Source organism: Neolamprologus brichardi, chromosome 16 (genome assembly GCF_056152115.1).
Source record: "Neolamprologus brichardi isolate AB-2024 chromosome 16, ASM5615211v1, whole genome shotgun sequence".
NCBI lineage: Eukaryota > Metazoa > Chordata > Actinopteri > Cichliformes > Cichlidae > Neolamprologus > Neolamprologus brichardi.
In genome coordinates this window covers 26,254,522-26,276,464 of record NC_142119.1, presented here as the reverse complement: position 1 = coordinate 26,276,464, position 21,943 = coordinate 26,254,522, and the positions used below count along the sequence as shown (strand labels likewise).

Sequence of the window (21,943 nt, the reverse complement as noted above, 5' to 3'; positions counted from 1 at the left end):
GGATATCCGCCTCTCTACAGTGATAGAGCAGCTCTGATAGCTCCTTTATTATGGAAAATTATTTTAAACAGCATAAAACGGCGGGGCTCATTTTTTCCATGTTTCTGCCACTATCATTCCAGCTATTGATAAGATGTCTAAATTTATTGCAGAATAATTCTGCAGGAAAAGAGATAAAAGGTTGCTGAATAAAATATGAGGCAGAGGCTGTAAATTGTAGCAATGCATATCATTTCATTCAAATGTGGGACGCAATTACCATCTGCTACACTCATCAGTCCCCTCCTTTATGACTTAATTATATGTTTAATGCTATCAGATCAAGGAAAGGGCAAAACAGATGAATGAGAGAGAAAGAGAAAAGATTCCGCAACAAGACAAAAGGCAGATGAAAAGTAACATAAAAGGATGGAATTGATTTCATTCACCAGGAAATAGAAAAAGTTAATTTAGATACAATGTTCCCTCATCTCCTGTGCCTTTGTAAGATAATAAACCCAGCGTGTTGCCAATAGGTCCCGCACCAGTCAAACAAAAGAAGTCAAGTTCCTCAAAACTAAAAGTCTTCTTCCTTAACCATTTGAAGCGATAACAACTCAGTGAATCATTCAAAGTGCTGGATGATTATCGCAGTAATTTCAGTCCATGCAATTCTTGTATGACAACTGCGCATGATCTTAAAATATTAGCAATATTTACTTTTGCATGAGTTGAGATGAAACAGTATACTCTAAAACATTTGTTCTGTGCTTAAATTTAGCTCGATGGGGGTAAAGGAGGCATACTTCTTCTGCACATTTTCTATTCTCTTGTCAGTTCTTTTACATCGATTATGCTTCTTGGGGGGTTTTTGCAATAAAACGAAACAGTCTTTGTTAAATCTTTACTCTATGTTATTCCATTACCAGAGTGAATTCAACTTTGAGACTGAAACTTTTTGTTTGGATGCAAATCGTGTACGCCAGTGTTCACAAAGAAAACTGGGGTTGTCCAAATGGCTTTGGGGTAAAAAGCTAGCCAGTGGGCATCCCAGGTGCCAGCGGGCACTGTCCTAACTGTGTACCTTTGGCCAGAACTCATTATAGGGTGACATTTAGGACTGCTGCTGTCCATGCCAAGTCAGCCTTCTGGATTGAGACAAATTATGTAGTTATTTTTTATGTCAGACATTAAGCCATACCCAGTGGGAGCCAAATCAGTATCACCTTCATGTCACCTGGAAAAAAAACGATAAAGGATGTGGACTTCTTAAACAGGGGCATTATTCAATTCTGGTCTTACACATCAAGATTGGAACGAAATACAACCACCTAACATACAAAAAATGTGATTATAAACTGATATTCAGCTAAATTGTTATTTTTTTAATGCAAGACTTTCATGCAATCGAGCTATTAGTTCCCAAAGGGTTCTCTCAACACCCCAAGAGAAAATAATATTCCCAATAATTTGTTTTAAAAAAACAGAGCTTTTTTGAAAATATTTGCTACGTCTGTGCTGCAGATGGTGCACTCTTTTCCTTCCCTCTGTCGTAACTGTCTCTGCAAAGCCTTAAACGCAGAAAAGAGGAGACTGAATGAGGTGTTTGATCCAAGGGTTTATTTTAAATGCAGAGAAAAACTTTTAACTGGGCTGAATGCTGTGTTCTGAAACAATGCACCTGTGTCATGCCACTGCTGATATGGATATTATTTATCATAATTTGACAGAAAATCTCAGCACTTTTTAAAAGATGTCAATATTTTGATGTTGCATGACAGCACTTTGCAAGGTAAAATTGCCTGGTTTTGCTTTACCTCTGTAAATATATTTGGGAACGCAAATAAAACAACAGTCTTTGATGCAGATCCTTCCTTAAGATCTTCTTGAAGCAGATTGTCCTCCCACAGAGAGTCCGTGAGCATGAGCAGAACTAAAGCGCCATCTTGTGGACTTAAACAAGTACAGCAAAGAGATGCAGGCACTGTCTGCCAGGTTTTCAGTTTACAGGTTAGGCTACAGAGGTGCATTTAAACCCCTGAAATAATAGTGTGTAAAATAACGCGTTACTAGTCAAACCACACACTGCATAAGGCATATGAGTTAAATAATACGGCACATTTTTTAATAAGAAAAAATAAAAACACCTATTAAAGCAATCAATAAATATTTTATAGTGCCCTCATTTAGCGGGAGACACATTTTTTAATGTGGGAATCTCATTAATTCATCAAACAGCTGACAATTAAATACAGATGAGACCATCACTGAGAAGTATACACTGGCAGACAGGGCACACAAAGCGTGAAATAAATCCCACTTGTTTACCTGCTTTGTGTTATTGGGCAAATTGTAGATAATTCCTCATTTAGTGTATTCACGGGAAAGCATTCACATGATGCATATGCTGTGAGTGTTTTCTACACAAACTTCAAGATGTAACAAACAGCAAGAAATGGGATATAATTGATTATAAGTTAATTGTGCAAAGGTCTCTCTGATGGGAGCCATCTGTCAAAACAAGCCACACATCCACTAATTCTAATCATAATTAATTAAATGGCTAACAAATTACATACATCATAGTTAGTAAAGGGGGAAAACTACCGCAGGAACTGTTATGAAACAAATTAGCTTTAACAATGAAAGAAAATTACATCACATAACTAAATATTATCCTCGTTTCCGCAAGCCATATTTCTTAATGAATTCTCTAATTAATTTAATTCACACAATGTGCATAATTTGGAGCTGAAAATGTCAGTGGGTCAGACTTAACCATATTGTTGCTGGCTGTCTATTTCAACGAGTGCCATATTAGCACAACATGACCTCTATGTAAATTACACAGACCAACTGCTGTAATTTTAATTCCAGAGTCAAATTAACATGTTCCGAAGATATCATACAAGTGCATTTAGCTCATTTTACACGTGCTAGTGTCAGCTGATGATTTCCACTTGCTTTAATTTTGTGGACTCCTTTTGATGGGAAACTCGATGACAGTGCAAGTTTCAGACGTTCGGTCATGCCAGAAAGCCTGTTATTGCTTTTATGCTTTTTACATTAAGTGCTGAACTTTCTCGTCAAGGTGACTTACCACTCTCAAAACCTAAGGCTAGTGGACCTTCATGCTTGTGCAGACCCTGTGATTTGGCTCATTCAAAACCCACTTGCATGTAAATTACTACACAATTTCTAATGAAGATGGAAATGTTGGCTACCTCTTAGGTTTTTGAACACTTATCTCAATAACTCACTCCATAGTGTCGAGGTCAGAACACACAATTAAAGTCAGCAAGGCTGAAATGATCTTTGTCTCCGGTGTATTTGTAACTGCAGAGTGAATAAATAATGTCCCGTGATTATAGGCAGTAGCTGATTATTTCTGGGATTATTTTTGATGGGTTTTGAGCTGGAAAAGAACCTAAAAGGAATAGTTTTCCCCTTAGAGTAATCTCGTAAGGATCTTCTTTTAAGTGGGTGGATCAAAGTTTGCTTAATGGCAGCATTTACACCTAGGAAATGAATATAAATCATTACAACTAGTAAGAATTAAGGATACAACGTTTATTATTGATCAAACTGCTGATAATTTACTCAATTTATTCATTAACTATAGGCTCAAATGGCATACAATATTGAAACTCGCTGCCAGATTTAGACTTAATCAGCAATTTTAACTGTATTTAAATTGATGAACTGGTAGATTTCCTCTCCATAAGCTCATTCCAAGTCCACTACTATTACCTGTTTGTGTCCGTTCTGTTGTACTGCATTTAAAGCTTGACAATCACCGCGCTGTCACCTTTAACTTGGTACTGTTTCCTAACCCCCGTGCCTATTTAATTTACACAAAATGCACTCAAATTGGCCAAATGATGCCAGCATGAGTGAGATGCAGAAATCTGTGAATACATGAATAATTTGGCCAGTGGATGGAGCATATAAGCTTGCACATGCATTGCAAGGCTCGGGGGCTATCCTGAGGCCAATCATTTAGCTAACACGCTAATGAAAGTGTGTGTAGTGCAGCTAAGGGCAGCCACCATGGGAGGTAACACTCCCCTCCCTCCTCATGTTGGAGACTGTTAATAGGCTGGATGGAGCCAATGGTACTCCCATGAGAGGCCTGCTGATGAAGAGGAAAACCTGTCCTTGCCTCCACTAATCACTGCCTAATGGCTGCAGTAACACAGGTTTTACAAATGCAATTGTACACGTGTGTGTTTGTGTGTGTGTGTACCCAGCCAAGGTTATTATAGTTAATGAAACTAAAACATAAAATTAAATGTACCCAAAAAAAACATATTAGTAAACTGAAAAAATACAAACTGGACTTTTGAAAGGAAAAACAAAGTGAACTCATAAAAGCAAATAGAAATGTTAAGAAATGGAGGTTTTTGTGCATGTGTTTATTGAGACTGGGATGCCTATATGACTGTGACCAAATTTGTTTGACAAACTGTTGACATTTTACAATAGTCACAGTCACTGATATTGTGTTGTAATATACAATATTATCCTGACAAAGACCCCCTTACCATGGCGAGACTCGTGACCTCCACACATAATGTAGTGCTCACAACTCAGCTGTGTTGTATGCATTTGTGTTGCTGCCAAGTCACTTGTGAAATTCTAGAGAGCCTAATTAACAGTGCTAGCTTTAAGATTTGTATTCAATTCATTTGTTTGTTTCTCACTTCTCAGCCACACGTCACCATCTTGCTTGGACCCAGGAACTTTCAAACCAGTCCAGGCCCTTTTGGATTCCTTTTAAGTCAATTTCCTGGGGGATTGTGGCAAATCTGGTATGGAGAATGGGAGCGTTTTCTCTTCTCTTTAGAGAGCGAACACGTTCTCTTAATGTTACTTGATTTCTTAACATTGTCTTTTGAATGATAGACGGAGCAATGCTGTAAGTTAATTATGTACATGTATTGCTCAACTGTCATTTCCTTGAGTGGGAGGAGCTACTGACTGCATAGGTAGGAGTAGCAGCTCCTTTCAAGGTGCACATGTGTCAGATAATGGTGGTGAAATGCTGCTGAAATAGAGTATAGCCCAGCGCAAAAGTTGTTGATAGACTTAGTGTTTGATTAGCATCTTTAAAATTTGAGATGCATTGTTATTTTTTTGTCTTTTCTTCTCTAATTTAATTATTTTTCTTGAATTGAAGATTTCCCTCTGTTTGGCCTCCTGATATGCACTGTAGATATAACTGTAAATATGGCACTCTAATCCACTGCTGTGATTAAAAGAGGAATAAAAAAGAAGACTGGAAGACTTTTTATTTCTGCCTCCACTGCTCCCACATCATAATAGTATAATAACTAAAGGCCAATATTAATATTTGAACTGGGGGAGAAAAAAACCCCATACAAAAGTGTATTTGATCTGTTAGTAGATCTAGCGGAGACACTGCAGTTTTAGAATACTGATAACAGAATTAAATTGTGCACTAACACAGGCCTGTTGTTCTTCTATTCTTGGTATTTTATAATAATAATAATAATAATAATAATAATAGTAAAAGCTTGACTAGAAAAGTACCCAAGTCTTCACAGTTTAACGACAATCTAAATCTGACTGCTTCAGTGGGCCAATCATGTTTACAACTTTTAAGCTAAATATAACAAGCTGGTGACTCCTTAATCCTAGTGGTGCGTCCATATCTAAAAGCCCTAGATTAATGGATCAAAGTGACTGTATGAAAACTCGATTACAATAAGAATAGGCAACTATTTCTGGAGAAAACACCCACACAATTCAGGTGTGTGCAGTGTAATCTCCTCTAAAAATGAGAACAAGATGAATAACGTCAGACTAGTTTTATCAAAAGTGACCGAACAATTGAACAAGGCGCAGCCTAGTCACATCACCGTGAAACTACGCGTCCTGCCTAGCTTCCATACTACTTGGCAATATTGTTCCTGGTGTAAAGTGAACGGGGAAACACGGAACTGAGTTAACAGAGCCCTTCCGGTTATAACCTCCAAAGTAAAAGTTCTTAAAGAATTAGATGTAATAATTTGTCATGGCCAGTTTTATTTATTAAAATATATATCTTCTAATTATAGACGGTTGTTTCCAAAATCCAAACCAGATCATGGATTTCAATCCAAGACTTTCTCACTATGAGGCAACAGTTCTGACCACTGCATCGCCATGCTGTCCTGTGGTAGAAACAAGCTTCCATAATTAGTTTTGGTTGAGTTAGAAATTTCTTTATCCAATAAGGATCATGAATATTGAAATAAAATTCAGTGATGCATGTAAAGATCAAGGTTTACGAATTCATGATCTATATATTCATCTTATTTTATTCATTTTCAATACCTTTTTTTCCATCCATCCATTTTCTTCTGATTATCCAACTCGGGGTCACAGCTGTCATAGGGTGAGAAGCCGGTCAGCCATGGATAAGCTGCAAATCTGTCACAGGGCTAACACATAGAAAGAAAACCATTCACACACACATTCACTTCGGAATCACCAGTTAACCTTAAATATATGTCTATGGACTGTGGGAGAAACTGAGATCATCTGGAGAGAACTGACACAGAAATGAGTATAACTTCCACTCAGAGAGGCCAGTGTGGATTCAAACCCAGGAACTTCACAGAAAATTCTATCAGAAATAAAAAACAAACAAAAGCATGTGAAAACTGGATAAAAATTCATTTACATTCATAATGATTTGAATGTGAATAAACATTCATTTGTAGATGTAGCTAAAATGTAGGTACACGAGGGAGTGTCCGTCTTCTTGAAATTACAAATGTATGGTTTTCCATATATAATTTAGCTATTAGCTTTTACGACATGTTATATTAGTTAACATTACCAGTGCTATTACCAGACCTATTACTGGAATTGTATTATATTTTTCTGTATTGCAGTAATGTCATTCAGTAATCACACTACAGTTACAGTGCTTCAGTTATCTGCAGACAGCAGATAGAAACCAAATCTAACAATGATCAAACATCTCTCTTTCTTCCTGCACTCTTGCACTTTAATCAGCTGAGTTTGTATTAGTTCACGGAGGAGGAAAATGATGGAGTTGTCTACAACTTTAGACGAATGGAGAAATAGATTTGGTTTGTGTAAGCCTGCTGGACTTTAGCCCAAGTTTTATATTTTTAACTTATTAACCCACATGATACTCAGAGCTAATTATTTTTAGAGTGTAACTTAAGTTTAATTCTTAAAACAATCACACCATAAATACTGTCAGACAGGAACCAAAATTACCTCTCACGAGGTGCCGTTATAAATATTTTAAATGTTACACAAAATTATAAGGTGAGATAAATAATAATAAGGTAATTAAATATATAATATCCAAACTATCCAGAGTTGTAAATAATATTGCAAAATCTAATATCCAACATAAATTTATAATCTATTCAAATTAATATAAAATATAAAATAAATAAGGTTACACTTCTAAGACAAATAACAGCAAAGGTCATTACAGTTAACCAAAATACACTTAAAACTAAAACTAATTGTGATAAAAATAAATATCACAATTAGTTTTAATTGTGATTAAAAAAAAATTAGATTTTGTAAAATTAAAATTAAAACTAACTGAAAAGACTTTGTGACCTTGGAAAATTAACTAAAATAAAATTAAAATATATATAGAGAGAGGAAATATCCTTAGTTTAAATATTTGTTAGCTCTGTTTAATCTCGAAATTTCGCCATTTCATGTCTTTTATTTATTTTTTTTAAATGTGCCCCTAATATTCCCTCGTTCATTACTGATTGTGAAATATTTTTTTTAGAATCCTTTATTTTGAAGGCGAAACGTCCAGCTTCCTGTACCGTCCGCGTTCTCTCCCGCTGACTTGCTTTCCGGGCAGAAACTCCGTCCAATCACTTTACTGACTATGTGGAAGTCGGCTGCAACGTCCTCATACAAAACTGAAGTTAAAGTTGTGGCGTGGATAGACCCTGCGGCGAAACCGAAAACTTTTCTCTTTGACGTCGAAAGGTTTGTGGAGTATTTCGAGGTAGACGTAATGGCTCGCGGATGTGGACATGACCGAACCGGTACTGTACGTTAAGGTAAATTAGTGCTTTAACATTGTACCTACGTGCTGCGCCACGGGAGTCGGACCCTGCTGTATTTATGAGTGACAACACTGACTACCGCTGCTGTTCCGTGAAATATTTCTAGCATGCCACGCAGGCAGATAACTTCTCCAAAGACTAGAAAAGTGTGCCACAGAAGCGGCACTTTCAGTATGGTTCTTTGACGTGTTTTTACATTTACAGAGGGTTTGTTTGTTTGTTTGTTTGTTTAAATTAAAACTATGTCAATAATGAGGATTAGAAGATATTTAAGGGACAGCGGGAGGGTGCTGGCGTTTGTGTTCGTAGCTTCTGTCATTTGGCTGCTGTTTGACATGGCTGCTCTCCGCATGTCACTAAACGAAGTGAATACCGAGCTGCTAAAAGAGCGTGTGATAAGAGAAAAGGAGCTTTTCAAACAGCAGCTGAAGGCCACGCAGCACACTAGAAGGGGGTTTAAACACCCAGTGCAGAGGATGGACTGGACACAGGCGGGGAAAGGACCACTCCCTTCAGGTGTCAAACTTGACCAGGTTTACAGACATGGAGGCAAAGAACGATATCAAAAGGGGAACTTTATTAAAAGTCAAGGAGACAATGTTCCCAAACGTGATAATGGAGCTTCCCTGCACAATTTTACTCCAAATCAGGAAGTTCATAGGAAGAAGAAACCTGTACATTTTGATCTAAATGTAGCAGTGGCAAATGTAACCCAGAAAAATAAACTTGCCTTAAAGGAGGAGCCTGTTGAAGTTGCACAAAGTCACCGGGTCAAGACGGATAAGGCAAATAAAGCAGTTAAAAAGCAGCTTGAGGCTGAGGAGGCACACCCAGTTAAAACAACACCCAAACAACCTCCCAACAAGGATGTAAAAAGACTAGAGAACGAAGATACAAAAGAGAGGGAGCAGGTCAGCGAGACTGTTAAAAGTCCTGTGAATGAAAAAAAGGAACCTGTGAAGCCTTTAGTCGTTCTCCAAGGAGGAGTCGACACCAAGAATAACTCTGCTGTTAGAAAATCAGGTGTCCACAAAGTGCTTTCTCTGGATTTGACTTCCAGTCCAAGAGATGCTAACGCAGTAGGCCAGTTTGGTCAGCCAGCTGTCGTTGGCTGGAAAGAGGATGCAGAGGTGAAGAAGAGATGGGACGAAGGCCATTTTAACGTCTACCTCAGTGACAAGATTCCAGTGGACCGTGCCATTCCAGACACCAGGCCGCAGATGTGAGTCTTCTGCACGTCATCTCTGAAGCTGCCACCACTTGCAAAGCTTGAATGTTAATTTTTGCTGTGTTTTCCAGGTGTGAACAGAGTCTGGTCCACGATGACTTACCTTCCACCAGTGTCATCTTCTGCTTCGTGGATGAAGTGTGGTCAACGCTCCTCCGCTCCGTGCACAGTGTGCTCAACAGATCTCCACCCCACCTCCTTAAAGAGATTATTCTGGTGGATGACTTCAGCACAAAAGGTAACAGTGTCTGGAATTCATCATAGCTTGGCCTCGTCTTCATGGGGTATCTCAGTTGGGTTGATTAAAAATTCGTTATTAAATGTTGGCTATTCGAATATCTTTTTCATTGTATGCTCAAATGCAATGTACTATATAGATTGTTAGCAACACCATTCGATCATTATTGATCAGCCAGAAGTGTTAAAATATGTGACAGCTGCATATTGGTTTTACAATTAAACCATTGATTTCTTTTACATGTACCTACTATTACTTAAGTGATTGATTGGATGATTGATTTTTATTTATTTTTTTTCAATTACTGTATAATCTATGCAAGCTTAGCAACAATATAAATGATCAGAATTTTATTGGCTTTCAGATTGTCATTTTTAATTGTTCTCTGCTGTCAGTGTAACTTGCATGCATGAAGTAGCTTTACCAAGAGCTTTTACTCTGGCAGACTATCTTAAAAAGCAGCTGGATGATTACATGGCCCAGTTTCCCAAAGTGCGAATCGTTCGTCTCAAGGAGCGCCAGGGCTTGATCAGAGCTAGGCTAGCTGGAGCTGCTGTTGCCAAAGGTATGTATGGTCAAGACTGATCTCATATAAGGGTGTCTCTTATACTTTATGAGTCTATAAATGTGGTATAGATACGGGTTAGAGGATACGGCCCCCAAAAAAGAAAGATAAAGACAGCAATAGAATATGTCAAATTGTGTGCTCAGGTAAACTAATGAGCAAGGGTCATAAATAATGTCAGCAGGCTAATATAGTTAATTGAACTACATTCATGTGACAGCCTTGTTGTGAAGTATTCTATTATTTAATTTGAACTATGTTTTGATTTAATGTTTGAGGTGCTGTAAAAAATGTTCGACTTCACAAAGCACAAAAATCTTACCTGAACCCTTCATGGCTGCCACCTTTTGCCTGCTGCTCTGTTGACCAAATGTTCTTGTTGAGGACCATTACTGTAAAAGGAGCTGGGTCTCTAGCTATGACTCAAGAAACCAAACAATACTTATAAATGGAAGAGCTTGCAGTCCTCAAGGCCAAGGGTGGTGGATCAGGTCTCAGGACCAGCAACATATAATCCATAATGCAGCGTTACTCTTCTGACACCAGCGTGCATGGTCAGATGTATGTCCCTGTTTTTACACCTTTCAGATTAGAACTGTATTATGCAGTAATACTATTATTATTATTGATGTAACTGCAAATCTTCTATACATGCATTGACAAAAGTGTCTCATGAGGGTTGTGTGCGTTGTAGGGTTGTGTTCTTAAAACGTTTAACTGCAGTTTAACTGCTTTCCTTTGATGCAGGTGAGGTTCTTACCTTTCTTGACTCCCATATTGAATGCAATGTGGGGTGGCTGGAGCCGCTCTTAGAGAGAGTCTATCTGGATCGAAAGAAAGTACCCTGTCCAGTTATTGAAGTTATCAGTGATAAGGACATGAGGTAAGTGGATAATACCATATTTAATTAATCAGGTATGTGTTTTGGTATAGTAACGGGCAAAAAATAAATTGTGTTGTGGCTTTTCATCCTCAGTTATATGATGGTGGACAACTTCCAAAGGGGTATTTTCAAATGGCCTTTGGTGTTTGGTTGGAGTGCAGTACCACCAGAGGATATCAAGAAATTTAATTTGACCATCTCTGATCCTATCAGGTAAAATTTATGTTTTGTTTTGTTTTTTTGTTGTTGTTTTTTTATAGCTCTAGTGGCTTTTTTTTAGTAATCTCTTTTGTTTGCTTTCTGTCCTGTAGATGCCCAGTTATGGCTGGGGGCCTTTTCTCAATTGACAAACAATACTTCTTCGAACTTGGTACCTATGATCCCGGTCTGGATGTGTGGGGTGGGGAGAACATGGAGATTTCATTTAAGGTTTGTCACTCAGCTAATTTACTGGGAATATTGGTCACAGCTGTTTGGAAACATCCTTCAAGTTTGTGTTTGTCACATGGCTGATGATGTGCTGTACCTGTTGCCGTTTGAACAGATCTGGATGTGCGGCGGAGAAATCGAGATTATCCCCTGCTCTCGTGTGGGACACATTTTCCGCGGGCAGAATCCGTATAAATTTCCCAAAGACCGGCAGAAGACAGTGGAGCGTAACCTGGCGAGGGTGGCTGAAGTGTGGCTAGATGAGTACAAAGATCTTTTCTATGGCCATGGATACCACCACCTGCTGGATCAAAAGCGCATTGATATTGGCAACCTCACAGAGCAGATTGAGCTAAGGAAGAAGCTGAAATGCAAAAGCTTCAAGTGGTACCTGGATAATGTTTATCCGGACATGGTTGCTCCTTTAGTGAAAGCTGAAGGCCTGGTATGTACTCTATCTGTTAATTTAACCCAGTGTCAGCATTCTGTCTGATTGGAATATAAACTGACTATTTTCTTGTGTTCTTGTAAATCAGTAAATAAATCCTGTGTTTACTGTGGTTTCACTTCTCTTAAAATGCTTTCTTTTTTTTAGGTCTTCAATCGTGGCTTAAGAAAATGCCTTGCTTTGCATAACGGCTCTTTGTGCTTTGAGACGTGTGATCTCAGCAAGCAGGTAGGTGTTTAACAGATTATTTAAATGTAAATATCACCAAATGATCTATAGTAGGGCTTTTTGTATGTATTTTTCTTAGTCTTTACACAGGCAAAAAATGTGGATGATTTGCATGTTTGGTGGTCACGACTGTGGTAATTATGGTGGGGGAATAACAAAAATACCCAGAAATAACCAAGACAAATGCAGTCAAAGTCTGAGAAAGGACCCAAGCCACTATAAACAAGTGTGGAGTCCAAGACGAGACCAAGTTTTTCTAAATGTGGCCTCTTTGGATTCAAGTCAGCACCACTGAGGCGTCTTTCAAAATCTTATATTGTTTGACATGCAGCATATTTACCTCCTGGTCACTCTCTCTCCTTTTCTCTCATTTTCAGGGTCAGCACTTTAATTACACCTGGATGAAACACATTCAGCAGCAGAGCCTGTGTGTTGCTGCCCAAGGCAGCGGCAATAGGTTTGCTTTACGGTCATGTGACCGCACCAAGCCTGAGCTCCGCTGGTTCCACAAATCCTCCAACTCTGCTCTAGTAGGTTGACTTAGGGTGTACCATTTGCTTTGTACAATATCTTTGTTTCGTCTTTAGTTCAAACCACAGAGCTGGCCTCCTTTAAATCCACGTAAGGAGTGTTTAGATGCAAGAGTTGCATTCATTTCCCTTCCACCCTTTTTTTTTTGTCTTTAAGGCGGAGCACCTCATAGCAGAGTTTGTTTCCAACCATATGTGCCTGGAAGCAGGACCTGGGAGTGACGACCTTCGTCTCAACCCTTGTGAACCCAGCAGTATCTTCCAGAAGTGGCAGTTCACGAACTACCTTGTGTAGTGGATGAGATTGAAATGAGTTTTATGTGATAAAAATGCACTACAAAAAACCTTCAGTGGCCTCATGCTACAGCACGGTCCGTGGTCCAGCCTCAAATCAGGACTTTCCAGGGTACAAAAGAAGCGTTTTGGAGGCATTAATAAGCATGATTTCTTTTCTTTTTTTTTCTTTTTTTTAAGTGACTGATGTGGGATTGTGTGCCAAAGGACTGGGACTTAGTGTAGAGGAGGATATATATATTTTTTAAATTACTATCACCTGGGGAAAAAGTGAGATTCAGATGGACATCTTTGTTTAACACTTCAGTTCTTTAGTAAAACATTTACAAAGATCGAAGGTTAAACAGTGCCTTATAGATTCATCATTGCTGGGACTAAATAATGAGTTAAATTGCATGAAGCTGTTTGTGTAAAAAACTTTTTTCTTTAAATATCTCGAGATGAGATGTGTGCTTTGAGCGGTCATTTGGGGAAAAAAGCTGCTTTTGTGGGGTTTTTATGTGCCGGTTTTGCTGTGAAAACTTGATGATTTTGTTTTTGTCACTAGAGGGAAGTGTTGCTTCAAAACACTCAATAAACCTGTGCTCTGATTTCATGAGTTTATTACATGATCACAAACATTTCAAGAAAAAGACATGAATGAAAATGCATTTTTGGTGAAAGTAGGTGAAAATAATAACATGTTGATGAATGTGCAACAGTATATATTTTGTTATTTCCCTCCATCTGCCATTTGAATTTCTTTTTAATAGTTATTTACTGAGGTTACTTCTGAGGAATTTAAAACTTTTAACGCCGGATTTCTCATACCAAAAATCTTAATAGCCAATAGTAACAACATAAATCAACTGTTTTCTTTACAAATATGAGATGTTTTCGCTCTATTGAGCCAAGTACCTTAACCGTGACTGTTATGTATGCATGTAAGGTTTGCACATAATGGGTTGCTACATTGGATATTTCTGTGTAAACTGTAAAGCACACATGTTGCATTTGTTTTGTTATGGTTTCATTAGATGGACATTGAAACCAGATTCTTAGTGATTAATTGTCATGTACTCAAACTCATCTATCTTCTGACGGGTGTTGCCTCTGCGGATCCTGCGATAGGACACGGTGCTGTACTTGGTAGATGTGAGATGGTTAAATGAATGCTGGTGGCTCTCACTGCAGCCAGATTTCTTTACCAAAGGCAGGCTGGAGTAACCCGGGTGGGGGTTTTGATAAAGACCAGCATGGACATTAAAGTTTGGACCCAGCTCAGCTTTCTGATCCACTTGAAGCCAACCGGGACCAAACAGCTGGTCTGGGTAGTTTGCCTCCCTGTTCAGCCTTGCATAACCACCCTCATTAGGTACATCAAAGCTTAGGGCTGGTGTGTGAGTTTCTAGTTCCACTTCTTCCTCTTTGATTTGCCGATTTGCTAAAGAGAAAACGAAAGAAAAAATCTTTTCTTTTACAGTCTATAAACAAATACCACTTTTATTTCAATGCAAAGTTATATGAAATTCCTCTTACCTTCTTCCGCTGATGCATTTTGTTCAGGGTGAGCTTGCATTTCTACAGTTGTCCAGTGTGGCTGCAAAAACTCCTTACACATTCTCATAAACTCTCCTGGAGTCTGTTCAGAATCAGCACCTTGTTCCCCAGAGTCTAATGCAAACATTAGTTTAGCTTTGGCCGTATGAAACTTTTGGGGTTCTTCTTGGGTCCAAGTGATCTGATGGGTCATTTCCATTCCCATGTTTAAATTTTCTTTGGCAATATTGGCTTCATGTTCTTCCCCTGCCTTTACCTCTCTCTGCTGGCTAGGTTCATCTGCCACAGTGTTTGCAAGATGTCGGCACTTGATGCCGGTTGATGCAGTAACGATGTTCAGCTGAGCTTGCTCCTCATTACTGTAAAACACAGAGTCATCTCCCTCTTCCAGGGTCCACACATCTCTATCTTCAGGTTCCTTCAGAGTCTTAAAGGCTTCAATGCTGATCCCACTGAGAATCTCCAGTACCTGAGGTGCCAGTGCATCTTCTTCCTCTTCTGCACTGCGTTTTGGGGTATTTGGAGGGATTGCACTCATCTCCATCTGTCTTTTGGTTCTTGAGTAGTGTTGAAAATGGCAAATCAGTTCTGATTCACTTTCTCTTAAATCCCAACTTAAACAAGTATTGTCACATTACCTTCTCCGCTGGTCCGAATGTGTTGCTCCTGTTTTGCTTTGTCAGTCAACTGAGAAAGTATCCATTGTGCTTTTCAATGAGCGATGCAAGCTCGGGCTCTGTGGTGGGCTCTGTACCGCTAGTACCATGTAAATCTCTGTTTGTGTTGAATCACCAAAGAACAGAGGCTTTGCTGTAGTCCAAACAAAGGTTCATTGTGGTTCTGGGACCTACGATTGTACTCATATTTAAATCTGTACTCGGTGACCACCTTCATTCTGCAATGTTTTGAGTCAAGATTAACATTCTGGTTATTCTGTTTTCAATGCACTACTTTCAGTCCGAACCAACAAAGTTTGTACACCCTGAAACAGCTTAAGAACATAAAGACTTCAAGGTTCTAGAACAACTAAATTGCTAACGAAACATACAGTAAAATCACCACTGATTCATTCCTCATAGAAGTGGAGATTCCATTCATTTTTTAATGTATTTGCTATAACATACTGCAATTCAAGTGGACTACAAAAAGGAACTAGGCACTTGCACCTTATCTGCTCTGTGGCTTTTCTATGATAGGAAACTTTGACCAATAGCAGGTAGCTCTTTTTAGGCCAGACTGTTAATAGTATAAAGAGTGATTATGTCTGTACTAGATTTAAAGCTGAAAGTGATCTTGCGTCTTCAGGTCAGAAATATTTGAGCAATAGCACAGTTTTTGTCTTTACTACACTACAGTGGATTTTAAATCAAACATTTAAGATATGACTGAAGTGCAGACTTTTAACTTTAATTCAGCGGGTGTAACAAAAGTATTGTGTTGACTCTTTAGCAATTAGTTTTATACTTGATCACTAATTTCTTGCTCATTGTAAAGACCCTTTTCGTTTGCCTTGGGTTGATTTTCCAGTATGCTTTTGGTCATTATCTATTAATATCCATCTTTATCCATCCCATCAGTTTTTGCAGCATTTGACTGAGTAGGGTATGGCCCTGTATACACACTTCCTGTTACTCCACCATGTTTGACAGATGGTGTGGTTTACTTCAGATTTTGAGCTGCTCCTTTCCTTCTCCACATTTTTCTCTTTCCATTGTTCTGGTACAAGTTGACTATGACAATGATGTGTCTGGCTCCATAAGTGTGTTTCTGACATGGTTAGAAGTTGGGAAGGAGGTTTTCTTATCGTGTTGTTTTCCATTTTCTTCAAGATTTTTGTTGTTGCCGAGTTGCCCAGTGAACTATTTTGTTCATTTCATCATTCCTAAAGTTTGCTCTCTCTCTCTCTCGTAAGTTTATTTTGTTTTTCAAACAGATTTGTAATCTCATTCACCAAATCTCTCTCACCATATACAACTTCAACACTTCAACACAACTTAATTGTTATGGATTATCTAGGAAACGGGCTTCATCTGGCCTTGAAGCTGCTGTAATAATGCGATACATTGTATCGGGGGTAACTTGCTTTCTTTGTGAAGGTAACAACCCTTTCCAATTTATCCATCAGTTGTAGTACAAACCCTCTTTCTGTAGCAGCAAACTGAAACAACAGAAGTAGTTATTTTACAGGATATAGATGAATTCCCTATGCATTTCTTCAATTAATTCATCCTTTAATGACACAGTAAGTTTTTTTCACGACCTGCATCTTCACCAGTAATTTTCAGTGAGTATGGCTCACTCCAAAGTTGCATCTTCACCAACATTGAGACTGCATCACTACATGAAAAGTTAAAGGAATCACCGGTGACTGGAAACATCTTTAAAAGTTTATTGTTCTTAAAGAATTTTCTGTACATCATGATTTTATTTACAAAAGAAAAAAGACTGTGGATCATCGACATTAATGACACTCTTGCCACAGAAAATAATTGATACATTTTTACAGCAATTTCAACAATTTACAAGAAATTGTTACTTTCAGTGTTTCTGAATACTGAAAGAAACTTATACACAGTCGGAAAAAACAATTTGGAAATGAAAGCACTTAAGTAGTACTCTCATACCCACATCCTGTTTTTGAGCTGAGTAGCTATCTATAGGGTGTAGAGGCTTGGTTTTGGTTTTGAGCACCTGAATATGTCATGAGTGATTTATGTCTTCTCATGTGCTTTAGGCTACATGTTTGTTTTAAATTTTGAAGTTGGCTACATTGATACAGTTGCTGCGATTTAAATCGATTAATGCTCATCACAATCTGTGAATATGACAAAAAAATGAATTCAAGTAAGTAGGATATATAATTTCATCTGTCACACTTTACAATCTGTTCAGTTTACATTCATTCAGCCCACATTTGTTTTTGTAATGCTTTTGTGCCACAAGTTAAAGCCGAGCAAGCGAGCCAGGCAGGAACTATAGGGGTAACTTTGACATTGGCAAATGCATACAGTATAAAAGTGTCCAACTTGTTTGCATTCCCATGAAGGGTTAACCCAGGCTTTTAAGTGTGGCGAAACACTTGATTGCATTGTCTGTTTCTATTTGTAATGTGTTAGGAACTTGACAGACCCTGTTTACCAACACTTAATACTGAATAGACACAAGGAGCATTTGGAAAGCGAATCACTGAGTGTTTGTTCCCATCTCCTCCTCTTCAACTGATCGCTGAAGTCCAGGAATTAACTTGAGAATGTGTTTGCGGACACTGGTTCTCCTGCCTCTTCTGGGCAGGGTTCCAAACAAGGACGAGATCCTTGTTTCCTCCCAGGACGGAGACAGAGAGCTGGTGCTGCCGGCCAAACTGGAGCTGCTGGAGCGGCCAAGAGGTTGGTGGTGGTTGCTGGAGCTCGATGTGTGAGCTGAAGAGCTGTCATGCGAAGGAAAGTCTCTGGAGAAGAAGCAGTTATCATCTGTGGTGCTGGCTGCACTGCTGGGACAGGGTGAGCTCACGTCCCCAAACACACTGGCTTGGTCACTATCATCTGTCATCACACTCCTGTAGCTGCTGTCACTGGAAAAACGCCGGCCCAAGCGCCTGATGGGGGAGCTCAAAATAGCTGTGGAGTCTATCAGGAGGTCGAGACTGCTGTCGTTTAAATTACCTGAAAGCACAACAAAATCCCAGTTAGCTGACAGGAAATTTGTATCAGGAAGCTCATCAGCAACTTCCGCTGTATGTTTATCTGTCAGGGGAAGGCCATTTGAATTATCTGGAGTTTACACATCAATTCACATCATTGATGGCACATGCTTCAGAGAAATGTTAATGGCTGTGAGAAAGGAAGTGCTGTGGTCTGACAGCTGAGCATACTTCTCACCTCGCATTAGACGCTTTTCCTGTAAATTAAGCCTCTGCAGCTCCACCAATTTCTCACGTAGTGATTGCTGTATGGGCAAAAAAGACAACAAAAACATTACACTTATGCTTCCAGTAAAACTCTTAACTAATTCGCTGAGAACATTTGCCTACAAAGATATTTGCACACAATGTCCATGCAGAGTATAGCCTGAGTAATTCAGCTGTGCAGCTGCAGGTTAGAAAGTATTGCTGGGGGCGTTTGAGGCTTCACTACTGCATGGCTTGGTGACTGCTCTTTTTTTTTTCTTAACCTACAACACACAGCTAAATGGTGTCACCATCAAACACAGACAGGATTTAAGAGACTCACCTTGAGGGCGTCCATCTTCTTCTCCAACTCTATCTGCTTCACTATATTCCCACAAACAGTCTCTAGTCTGGAATAATATATAACACATAATTACACTCTGTTATAATGCTATTGTAAACTATTGTTATAGTGACTTTTTAGTTATCATCTGTTGTGCTTTTTTTTCTAGCAGTATTTAGGAAGTTATAAATGTTGTCACTCACTTTAGACAGTTGGTGGATTTTCTTATCAGATCAAGCACGCACTGGTGAGATGAGCCTTCAATGCTGACGCCATTGACCGTGACAATTATATCGCCTGTCAAAGATAAGGATGCAGAAATATAAGGAACGAATCGGTTATGATTACACAACATAGCTGTAAACTGCATGTGCACATCAGTGCGTGAGATTGCAGGCGTAGGTGTGAAGGCATGTAGGTATTCACATATGTGGTAAGCGATATATATCTGTCAATCGTCACGCAGCCCAAACGGTAACATCAATGTCTCAGTGGGGCCTATACGGTAGAAAGGATGTGGGCGGCTCACCTGCGGTCAGGCCAGCACTCTCAGCAACACTGTCCTCGTTCACCTTGCAAACAAACGTGCACATCTCCACTGCAGGGCTGTTTTTCAGCTGCAGCCCGTAAGTCTGCAAAGAGAGACAAACATGTCACAAAAAAGCGAGCCAAAAGCAACCCTTTTTTTTTTCCACACAACTTAATAATAATAATAATAATAATGGATTGGATTTATATAGCACTTTTCAAGGCACCCAAAGCAAAACTTAAGCATGCTTCAGTGTTTGCTTACCTGAATTTCAAAACCAAATGTTTCATTGTCTTGCTTTTCCAAAATAATCGTGGTTCTGTGCAAAAGCAGAAAAAGTAAACGACTGATAATTAATATCAATTTTTAAGATATGTAATAAACTGTTCATGCACAAAAAGTCCTGTAGACAGTTTTTCTTTTACACGTATAAAAGGAAAAAAGATGAAAAGTTGCACATCAATTCTGATATATTTACCGTTGTGGGTCTGTGTAATCAACCAGTGAGTTGGAGTAAGCCGGCTTGGACTGCAAACAGAGAGATGCAGAGTTCCTCTTTAAAGACAACAAAGGGCACTTTTTAAACTTTTAACCCTTCCTAGAAAGTATAAAAGCGTTGTTTAAAAAAAAAAATCAATAGAGATTTAAAAATTGGTGAGCTGCAGAGAGCTGCTTTGTTTATTTCTTGTAAATTGGTAAAACTATATCACATTACAGCTTAAATCTCAGCTGTAATCTCACGTCTCGCAAATCAGTGTTTCGGTTATTTGATTTAGACAGCAGAAGTCTGAGTATTTACTGATGTGAAATTATAAACACACATACGTGTATTGCACTTGACATATTGTCTCACCTTGCAAACTCTGGGCTGTGAGCCAGTGCTGTGACGGTGCCGATCACTGCTCCCCCTCAGTGAAGCTCGGTACCACAGAGAACTTTTCTTCTTTGGGGTATTATCCAGAATGTAACTCTCCTGGCTGCCCTGGCGCTGAAGTCCATTGATATTCATGATGGAGTGCATGGTAGAATAGTCCTCAAAGCAGCATCGTGTCCTGCTGCAGCAGCTCTTCAGCGATTGTGTGGTCCTGCCCTGCCGTGCAGCCAAAAGCAAATGCATCAAGCGGAAATCCACATCATGTGATAGCTGTGGTAAACCGCATCTGCACTTCTCAGCTTCACGTACCTTGTTTCCTGTTCACCGCCTTTAACTTTTTTCTGTCTTTTCTCAAGAAGTGCTTCTGTGTTGGTTTGAAAAGAAAAAGCAAGGAGAGTGTTTAAGCCGTTTCTTTTTGAATTCCCCTTCAAACAGTCCCCTTTTCTTTTAGCAGTCTGTGCAATTTGATTTATGGTCTGTCAGAAATCAGCAATGCATGAGAAACCGGCCACCTCACCTCTCCAGCAGCACCTGCTTCCAGCCTCACTCACTCTCAGTTTTGTCAATGGGGCTAAGCCTGTGTTCTGTGCTCTGCCAAGCAGGGAGACTTGTCTTATAGGGCCAGACAAAAGGCTGATTTAGCTCAAGGCCAGTTTCATGCTTCCTAAACAGACAGCACGGGTCATTGGGCCGAAGGCATCAGACATGGTTGGATCAAAAGAAAAAGAAAAACACACACACACAGGCAGGCTGGCAGGCGTGCAGACAGTGGTTAAAGAAAACTAAGCTATGGTGCACAAACTTCCTCTTTCTCTCGCCAACACCATTGCCTTTAAAACATATACAGAGTTGCTTTACACTCCATTGTATAAAGCCCGTGTAAGAAGCAGGCTGCCTTACAGCAATCCACTCTGCCCCACTGACCCTCAGGAACAGTTTGCCAAATAACCACGAGACCGTCTGGACACTGAAGTCCCGTGTGCTCCATTCAATACGCAAAGCAAAAATAATTCCATTACTTGCATAAATTGGGTTGGAAATTGATTTATGTAGAGTATCAAAATCTTGCACTACCCCTGTCTTTATATTGTACTTTCAACAACCCAGAGTTTATAGCCAGGTCATGTCCTTCATAACATGCAGTACCAATTTTAAAGCATGTGATTGGCAATGGTTAATTTTTAAGCATGACGTTTATCCCAAACACTCATCAAATGCAGTGAAAGCATATACAAAGACACAAAATTCACTACATTATTGTACCTGGTCCTAAAAAATCTTTGAAACATGGTGCCTAACCAGATGCTTACTCTGGATGTCATTCCCTTACCCTCCAGCAACACTGAGAAATCTTCGAGTCCTTTTTAATCAGGATATGTCCTTCAGTGAGCACATTAAACAAATATGTAGGACTGTCTTTATTCATTTGCGCAATATCACTAAAATTAGAAACATCCTGTCTCAAAGTGATGCTGAAAAGCTAGCTCATGCATTTATTCATGACTGAAAAGCCTTCAGGTGATCCAGAACAGCCAAGAGAGTATTAACTAGGACTAGAAAGATATTCATTTCACTTCTCTGGTTACCCTTTAAATCCAGAATCGAATTTAAAATCCTTCTCCTCAGGCCCCATCATATCTTAAAGACAGTACTTTTAGTTCCTAGGGTATTTAAAAGTAGAATGAGAGGCAGTGTCTTAAGCTATCAAACACCACTTCTATTAAACCATCTCGCAGTTTGGATTCAGACATCTTCTCTACTTTTGAATGTGTCTCTGTGTTGAATCATATCTGTTATTAACCTCTGTCTCTCTTCCACAGCATGTCTTTTATCCTGTCTTCCTTCTCTCACCCCAACCGGTCGCAG

The 21,943-nt window shown here is 39.1% G+C and overlaps 3 protein-coding genes across 5 annotated transcripts; 1 reads left to right on the top strand and 2 right to left on the bottom strand.

Annotated features, from left to right (window-relative positions):
* The first annotated feature begins 7,868 nt into the window (after positions 1-7,868).
* On the top strand, positions 7,869-13,528 carry galnt5 (polypeptide N-acetylgalactosaminyltransferase 5). The gene is made up of 10 exons (XM_006788548.3): positions 7,869-9,285; positions 9,363-9,529; positions 9,975-10,094; positions 10,842-10,977; positions 11,071-11,190; positions 11,289-11,406; positions 11,522-11,851; positions 12,002-12,082; positions 12,460-12,612; positions 12,770-13,528. Exons 1-10 carry the CDS (start codon positions 8,306-8,308, stop codon positions 12,905-12,907), a joined length of 2,343 nt encoding a protein of 780 aa, XP_006788611.2. The 5' UTR covers positions 7,869-8,305; the 3' UTR covers positions 12,908-13,528.
* Positions 13,492-15,169, bottom strand: ermn (ermin). Its single transcript, XM_006788550.3, has 3 exons — positions 15,084-15,169; positions 14,425-15,002; positions 13,492-14,329 (listed from the first exon to the last, which is right to left on the bottom strand). Exons 2-3 carry the CDS (start codon positions 14,987-14,989, stop codon positions 13,944-13,946), a joined length of 951 nt encoding a protein of 316 aa, XP_006788613.2. The 5' UTR covers positions 14,990-15,002; positions 15,084-15,169; the 3' UTR covers positions 13,492-13,943.
* A 1,651-nt stretch (positions 15,170-16,820) lies between these two features.
* cytip (cytohesin 1 interacting protein) lies at positions 16,821-20,583 on the bottom strand. 3 transcript variants are annotated; one of them, XM_035906811.2, is made up of 9 exons: positions 20,387-20,583; positions 20,057-20,293; positions 19,682-19,758; positions 19,468-19,522; positions 19,204-19,306; positions 18,878-18,971; positions 18,675-18,741; positions 18,324-18,390; positions 16,821-18,107 (listed from the first exon to the last, which is right to left on the bottom strand). In XM_035906811.2, the coding sequence occupies exons 2-9, from the start codon at positions 20,222-20,224 to the stop codon at positions 17,629-17,631; spliced, it is 1,110 nt and encodes a 369-aa protein (XP_035762704.2). In that variant the 5' UTR covers positions 20,225-20,293; positions 20,387-20,583; the 3' UTR covers positions 16,821-17,628. The 3 variants fall into 3 exon arrangements, with proteins under 3 accessions (XP_035762704.2, XP_006788610.2, XP_087685850.1); XM_006788547.2 differs by having other exon boundaries at positions 19,682-19,731; XM_087829724.1 differs by lacking the exon at positions 20,387-20,583 and having other exon boundaries at positions 20,057-20,320.
* Between the last annotated feature and the right edge of the window lie 1,360 nt (positions 20,584-21,943).

Coding starts and splice junctions, on each gene's coding strand:
- galnt5 (XM_006788548.3), top strand. CDS start 8,306: ATGTCAATAATGAGGATTAGAAGATATTTAAGGGACAGCGGGAGGGTG. Junction 10,095..10,841: donor TGGAGCTGCTGTTGCCAAAG/GTATGTATGGTC, acceptor CCTTTGATGCAG/GTGAGGTTCTTACCTTTCTT. Junction 11,407..11,521: donor ACATGGAGATTTCATTTAAG/GTTTGTCACTCA, acceptor CCGTTTGAACAG/ATCTGGATGTGCGGCGGAGA.
- ermn (XM_006788550.3), bottom strand. CDS start 14,989: ATGGAGATGAGTGCAATCCCTCCAAATACCCCAAAACGCAGTGCAGAA. Junction 14,330..14,424: donor AAATGCATCAGCGGAAGAAG/GTAAGAGGAATT, acceptor TTTTCTCTTTAG/CAAATCGGCAAATCAAAGAG.
- cytip (XM_087829724.1), bottom strand. CDS start 20,320: ATGCATTTGCTTTTGGCTGCACGGCAGGGCAGGACCACACAATCGCTG. Junction 19,307..19,467: donor CATTTGGTTTTGAAATTCAG/GTAAGCAAACAC, acceptor CTCTCTTTGCAG/ACTTACGGGCTGCAGCTGAA. Junction 18,391..18,674: donor AGAAGATGGACGCCCTCAAG/GTGAGTCTCTTA, acceptor TTGCCCATACAG/CAATCACTACGTGAGAAATT.